The sequence below is a fragment of the Anguilla rostrata genome, chromosome 11 (assembly GCF_018555375.3).
Source record: "Anguilla rostrata isolate EN2019 chromosome 11, ASM1855537v3, whole genome shotgun sequence".
Lineage (NCBI taxonomy): Eukaryota > Metazoa > Chordata > Actinopteri > Anguilliformes > Anguillidae > Anguilla > Anguilla rostrata.
Window position 1 is genome coordinate 36,197,660 of NC_057943.1, and position 7,042 is coordinate 36,204,701.

A 7,042-nucleotide genomic window follows, 5' to 3' on the forward strand; every position below is an offset into this window, starting at 1 on the left:
AGCACATGTTATGTGTGAGTGCATCTGTTTTCTGTGCTTGATTGTATGTCCTGCTCATTGCGCACGTGTGTGTGTTCGGTACGTGTCTGTGTGTGTGTTCGGTACGTGTGTGTGTGTGTGTGTGGGTGTTCGGTGTGTGTGTGGTGTGTTGACGTGTGTTCGGTGTGTTTCAGGCCTGTGTGCTGTTTACCGACTTGCCGTTTGTGTTTGTGATGGTGGTGCTGTGTGGTGTGTGGGGGTACGTACATCTGTAGTGTACGCGTTGTGTGATGTGTTCGTGTGTGCGCACCAGGTGTGTCAGCTCCGGCCCAGTTCTGACTCGCCCACTCTATCATGGGGGCTGCCGCCCGGAACCTACATCTCTCCTCACGCTACACAATTGGCGGTGCCACTGACACCCCATCTCTGATCTCTGCCCCACCCACACACTGCGCTTGCTCCGCCCACTCTCTGATCTCTGCCCCACCCACACACTGCGCTTGCTCCGCCCACACTCTGATCTCTGCCTCACTCACACACTGCGCATGCTCCACCCACTCTCTGAACTCTGCCCCACCCACACACTGCGCATGCTCCGCCCACTCTCTGATCTCTGCCCCACCCACACACTGCGCGTGCTCCGCCCACTCTCTGATCTCTGCCCCACCCACACACTGTGCATGCTCCACCCACTCTCTGATCTCTGCCCCACCCACACACTGGCTGCTCCGCCCACCTCTGATCTCTGCCCACCCACACACTGCGCTGCTCCACCCACTCTCTGAAACTCTGCCCCACCCACACACTGTGCATGCTCCGCCCACACTCTGATCTCTGCCTCACTCACACACTGTTCATGCTGCCCCTATCTCTCCCAACTGTGCATGCCAGCCAGATGCTGCTCACTACAGTGCCTGATTGATACAGGGCCTTCCTCAGAAAGATGTGTCATCAGTCGATTCCTGAGGGTGTGATGTTAGGTCACTTGCTCATATCAGAAGCATGTATTACACATTGCGTTAATTGAGAATGAGTTTCCTCTCACTCTCGCATGCTCATTTCTTTTCTCTCTCTCCTTTTCGTCCCTCTCTCCCTGTCAGTGTTTAACCTGGGTCAGTATCGCAGGGAAGCTGTCCAGACCTATAAGACCTTCGAGTTCTTCCGTTCTGACAACGAGGAAGCCATGAAGATTCGCAAGTAAGAGGAACAGGAAGTGCCAAGCCGCGTGACGGTGCTGATGTTCAGCGCTAATGTTCTGCGTTCTGCCTTCAGGTTTCTGAGTGTGTTCAGTCTTGATGTTCAGTTGTAGTTTTAAGTCATAAAGTTGAATTTATACTTTTGGCAGTGGTGTTTGGTTACGTCGGCGCGTTGAGTGGCGTTAATTGGCTGTGATGTTCAGTAGCAGCGTTCACAGTCTACCTGCGCCCTTGTGTGTTCAGTGCCTGTGCTGTGACTGCGCTGAAGGACATCTGCGCCTACTTCACTCAAGAGCAGGGCCAAGTGGCGGTGAGTTCAGCAACAACAATAATAATCCATCCACCCATCCATCCATCCATCCATTCATTCAGTCCGTCCATCCATCCATCCATCCGTCCATCCATCCATCCATCCATCCAGTTCATCCATCCATCCATCCGTCCATCCATCCATCCATCCATTATCTATACCCACTGAGCAGGGTCGCGGGGGTGCTGGAGTCTATCCCAGCGTGCAATTGGGCAAGAGGCAGGAATACACCCTGGACAGGAAGCCAATCTATCACAGGACACACACACCATTCACTCAAGCACTCATACCTATGGGCAATTTAGAGATGAGCAATAATAATAATAATAATATTGATAATACATTTTATTTATAAAGCACCTTTCAGGATACCCAAGGTCACAAGGAAATCAGGATAAGACACACAGTGCAGAGGATAAAAAAAAAAGATGTTAGGTTATACAGAAAATCATTATGGGAAAAAACTAAACAATACTAAAAATAATTTTCGGTTAAAAATGAAGAGAGTAAATGTATGTGCGCGCGCGCACGCGTGTGTGTGTGTGTATGAGTATGGTTAAATGTCTTGCATGTATGCTTGTCATCATCAACAGTGAGCCACTGATTGGTCATATTGATCAGCTCTGATATCCCCCCTCCCCAGGTATTTGACGCCACCAATACCACCCGGGATCGCAGAGAGGACATCCTGAGTTTTGCCAAGGCTAATGGCTACAAGGTGAGCCGTTAGCCAATCAGTGGCTCGTTGCGGGTGAGCTTCACTCTGCAGTGCGCTGAACAGAAATGATATCCTAGCGCCGCTGAGCTGTGAACAGAAGGATCTCTTCCTCCGGTGATGTACCCTCTGAGGTTTAAACCTGTCTCCCGTGCGCTAGGTTTTTTTCGTGGAGTCCGTCTGTGACGATCTGGACATCATCGAAGCAAACATCATGGTAATGGAATGAATCTCTCTCCAAATTTTTTCATCAACCAGGTTTAAATCGGCCTTGAAAACACATATTTTTAATCTGGCACATCACTACCCCCCTAATTTCTGTCCAGTGATGTGTTTTTAGAATGATTTTACACCTTTCCATTATTTTTGTTTCTATTTTACTGATTGTACTGACTGAGTGCTCTTTTCATTATATTATATATTTTTAAGCTGTTGTGTGTTTAACATCTATTTGTTCTTTTATTCTTATCTTTCTTTTTGCAAGTTCAGTTGTTGTGAAGTGCTTTGTGTGAGAGAAAGCTGTTATATAAAAATAATATTATAATGATCATTATTATTATTACTACTGTTATTGTTATTATTATTGCCAACTTATCTTTCCCAGTCTTGTTGGAAATAAATCCTCGGATATCCTCATGTACAGCCTTTCAAGGAGAAGTAGGGCTTTGAGTCTTAGCCTGAACTGAACAGTGTTAGACCTTCATCTCCCTGGAGATATAACACTGCATAACATGACTGCTCCATCGTCCCCCCCTCGCCCCCCCGTCCCCCGGGGAGGCACGAGCAGCCTCTGTCACCGCAGGGTGCTGAAACCAGTTTCCATGGATACACACAAGCCAATCACTGAGAAGCTTCGCGTGGTGTTGTGTTTCGCAGCAAGTGAAGCTGAGCAGCCCGGACTACAAGGACTGCGACAAAGAGGAGGCGATGGTGGACTTCCTGAAGCGCATCGAGTGCTACAAGCTCACCTACGTGCCCCTGGATGACGACACCGACAGGTGACTCCCTGGCAGACGAACGGGGGGGTGGGGGCTTTCAGTGTCGCGCACCTCGAGACTTCTGCGGGCGCAGCAGGGTGTGGCCGTCCCCAGTTCCGCCCCCCCCAAACCCCCCTCCCCCCCCTCTGGAGACACATTACTCAGGGAGGACTCAGGACATGCAGAGATGCAGCCATTGCTTGTATTCATATAACCGTAGAGAATAATACAGAAAAGCGTGGTTCTTAAATCTGTGTCTGTGGCGGGGGTGTGATGGTACACACCACACCACACATGTACCAGGGGGGTCCATTACATCCCCAGCATGCTTTTATCACAGATTTATAATACCTGTATTACAATATATACCGTGAGCTACATTATGTTTTGGGCCTTTTTTTTTTTTTGGCTCTGTACTCCACAATTTTAGATTTGTAATCAAACATATCTCATGTGGTTAAAATGCACACCCCCAGGTTTTATTTAGTGGTATTTTTATACCCTTTGTTTCACTTTCTATACATAGTCCCTCCATTTCAGGGCGCCATAATGAGACATATTCACGTTATGTAAATTAAATTAGCAGGACCGGCCCTAGGCTTTTGGTGGCCCTAAGCAAATATGTCCGAGCGGGGGGGCATGGGGGTGTTGGATTCTGTCGACCAAGGGGAGGGGGGCGTTGTTCACTTGGTAAAATCCCTCCGGGGGCGACATAGCTCAGGAGGTAAGACCGATTGTCTGGCAGTCGGAGGGTTGCCGGTTCAAACCCCACCCTGGGCGTGTCGAAGTGTCCTTGAGCAAGACACCTAACCCCTAACCCCTAACTGCTCTGGCGAATGAGAGGCATCAATTGTAAAGCGCTTTGGATAAAAGCGCTATATAAGTGCAGTCCATTTACCATTTACCATTCTTACATTACACTGTTACGAAATGTTCGGTTGCCATTCCGTTTACAATTTATACCGCTAGTTCCGCGATAGGGGATGAACGTAATTGCGAAAATAACGTTATTTACCTTAGATGAACATTGGATCGTGTGGCCCCCCCTAGCGGTTGTGGCCCTAAACAACCACATAGACCGTTTATACCACGGGCCGGCCCTGTAAATTAGTCATGTTTAGCACGTTGTCACTTATCCTTTGCATGCAATGGCTGCTTGAAGTCTGTGACCCATAGCCATCATTCAGGTGCTGAGTATCTTCTCTGGTGGTGCTCTACCAGGCCTGTACTGCAGCCATCAGTTTTCTCTGCGGTAGCATGTTCAGTTGGAATCAGTTGGTGAATGACTTGGCCAGTCAATAATTTTCCGGTTTTTGGCTTTGAAAAATGCCTTTGTTGCTTTAGCTGTATGCTTGGGATCATCGTCTTGCTGTAGGATGAAGCGCCATCCAATGAGTTTGGAGGATTTTGCTTGAGTAGATGAGATGCTTCTATACTCATCGCAGTTGATTCTGCTGCTGCTATCAGCAGTTAAATCAGTCAGCCAGTATCTGTGGCAGCTGTATATGCCCTAGCCATAACACCCCCAGAGATGAAGGGGGGTGCTTTGAGTCTTGAGCAGTTCCTTTTGGCTTCCACTCTTTGCTCTTGCCATCACTCTGATACAAGTGAATCTTGGTCTCGTCTGTCCACAAGACCTTTTTACAGAACACTGCAGGCTCTTTTAGGTGCTTCTTAGCAAAACTGTAGCCTGGTCATGTAGTGTGGTCATTCTGTTTTTGCAGCTAACTAGTGGTTTGCATCTTGCAGTGCAGCCTCTGTATTTCTGTTCCAGAAGTCTTCTGTGGACAGTAGAACGTGTTTCTGATCTGCTAGACAGGTGTTTGGGGGGGTTTTCTTCATTATGGTGAGAATTATTTGGTTATGTACTGAAGAGGTTCAAAGCCCTGACCCTTGCCTACACTGCTGCCAACAGGACAGCCCCCATCTACTTGCAGGACATGACTCGATTCTATGTGCCTGCTCGACCATTCCGCTCTGCGGCAGCAGGGCGCCTTGTAACCCCTCCCACCCGCCCAAAGGGATCACAGAGCTTCTCCACCCTAGCTCCCCAGTGGTGGAACAAACTCCCCGTCCCTCTCCGAACCTCTCCCTCACTACCCATCTTCCGCCGTGGCCTGAAGACTAATCTCTTCAGACTATACCTAGACTAACCACCACCACGCTGTATATTTCACTCTAAGTCTCTTCCCCCCCCCCTCTTTTTCATGACACTTGTTACATGTTGCCCCATCCCAGCTCTTTTTGGTAATTTGTATTTGTCATAATACTGTATCTTATTCTTCTGCCTAGTTGGCTTTGCAGAGGTTAGGTCTGAATAGTGTTCACTGTGTGAACTAAACTGTGTTCTTGGCTAGAAATAGCTGTACAAAATAAGTATTGTACCTTACTGAACCTGTGTTTAGCAGTTGTCTATGACCATGAAATGCACTTTTTGTACGTCGCTTTGGATAAAAGCGTCTGCCAAATGGTAAATGGACTGCATTTATATAGCGCTTTTATCCAAAGCGCTTTACAATTGATGCCTCTCATTCGCCAGAGCAGTTAGTGGTTAGGTGTCTTGCTCAAGGACACTTCGACACGCCCAGGGCGGGGTTTGAACCGGCAACCCTCCGACTGCCAGACAATCGGTCTTACCTCCTGAGCTATGTCGCCCCAAATAAATAAATGTAATGTAATGTAAGAGGTCTTTTCTTTACGATTACTGAGCTCTTGATGTTGATTTTGGTAAGTCTGAGGTTTAGCTTATGTCTCTGACTGTTATTTTCTTATTTCTGAGCTTCCTTGACTTTCATTGGCTCAACTGTGATCCTTATGTTGACCAATGCCAATAACACTACAACGGCATTTAAAAGCTTAGAATCAGGACTAGATACTGAAAGCTCTTTTATACCTGCACTAAGGAAGCAACTGAATTTGATTATGAATCTAAAATTGTGGAGTACAGAGCCAAATCAAGAAAAATAATGTCCCGAACATTATGGATCTCACTGTACATTCATTTAGAATGCTGGCCAGCTTTGGTTTACTTTTAGAAATTACAGACCAGCTTGTTTGTTACATACATTTGCTAGTTAGCTATCTCCATTTTCTTTTTACATGTCAGAACATGTAATAAATGCTTCTTTCTCACAACAGTGTTTACACCAGGGACTGGGCCATTCTGGTCCCAGAAGGCCACTGTGTATGTAGGTTTTTGTTTCAACCAATTACCGAGGCTAAATGAGCTAATTGGCTGTTTACACACTGGCTCACTTGTTGATTGTATCACAGTAAAACATTTCATACAGAGACATGAACAGTCTTTGGCTGCCATCCATGCACTTATCCAGAAATGCAGCTAAAATGCCAGTTGGTGTAAATGTTAGGGCTAATTAAGTAATTACGACTAGAAGTTGGCATAACAACCAGAAACTGATACAACCCTCATTGCCCACCTCTGGTTTACATGGTTACTCAAGACAAGCGCTGGTCCTGAAGAGTCACTTTTCATTTTTCGACGTTAATTTGATTCCTCTGGAGCATAATGCTTCCTCACTTCCACCAGGTCTAAACCCGTTGGCACAACAGGCTAACGTGGCTAAAGGAGAGATTAAGTGCACAACCAAGACAAACACTGAGCGAGCTCAGGACTGTGAATGAGCCTTTTCACTAGGCATTAGCCTGACTGACAGACTGTGCGAGTAGGGTGGGGTAGAACATACTGTACGTTTGGAGGAATAGGTGTGTTTCATAAGTCCGTTTTCACCTTTTTACATTTTAAGCTTGTTAGGGTCACCAGCCTGTTTGAGTTTGTTTTTCCTCTTACTTGGGCTTGTCTACTGTTTGTATTAAAAATACAGCAAGGTCATGAGACAGTTAAACT

The 7,042-nt window shown here is 46.8% G+C and overlaps 1 protein-coding gene across 2 annotated transcripts in view; it reads left to right on the forward strand.

Annotated features, from left to right (window-relative positions):
• The first annotated feature begins 1,015 nt into the window (after window positions 1-1,015).
• LOC135234778 (6-phosphofructo-2-kinase/fructose-2,6-bisphosphatase-like) overlaps window positions 1,016-7,042 on the forward strand; it is a 13,634-nt gene continuing 7,607 nt past the window's right edge. For both annotated transcript variants that reach the window (XR_010324200.1, XM_064299689.1), the window contains exons 1-5: window positions 1,016-1,176; window positions 1,419-1,485; window positions 2,129-2,203; window positions 2,361-2,417; window positions 3,077-3,198. Coding sequence is in view for 1 of the 2 variants with exons in the window: in XM_064299689.1 (XP_064155759.1) it covers window positions 1,031-1,176; window positions 1,419-1,485; window positions 2,129-2,203; window positions 2,361-2,417; window positions 3,077-3,198 (467 nt within the window). In the remaining variant the exon portion in view is untranslated. The remainder of the gene's footprint in view (window positions 1,177-1,418; window positions 1,486-2,128; window positions 2,204-2,360; window positions 2,418-3,076; window positions 3,199-7,042) is intronic.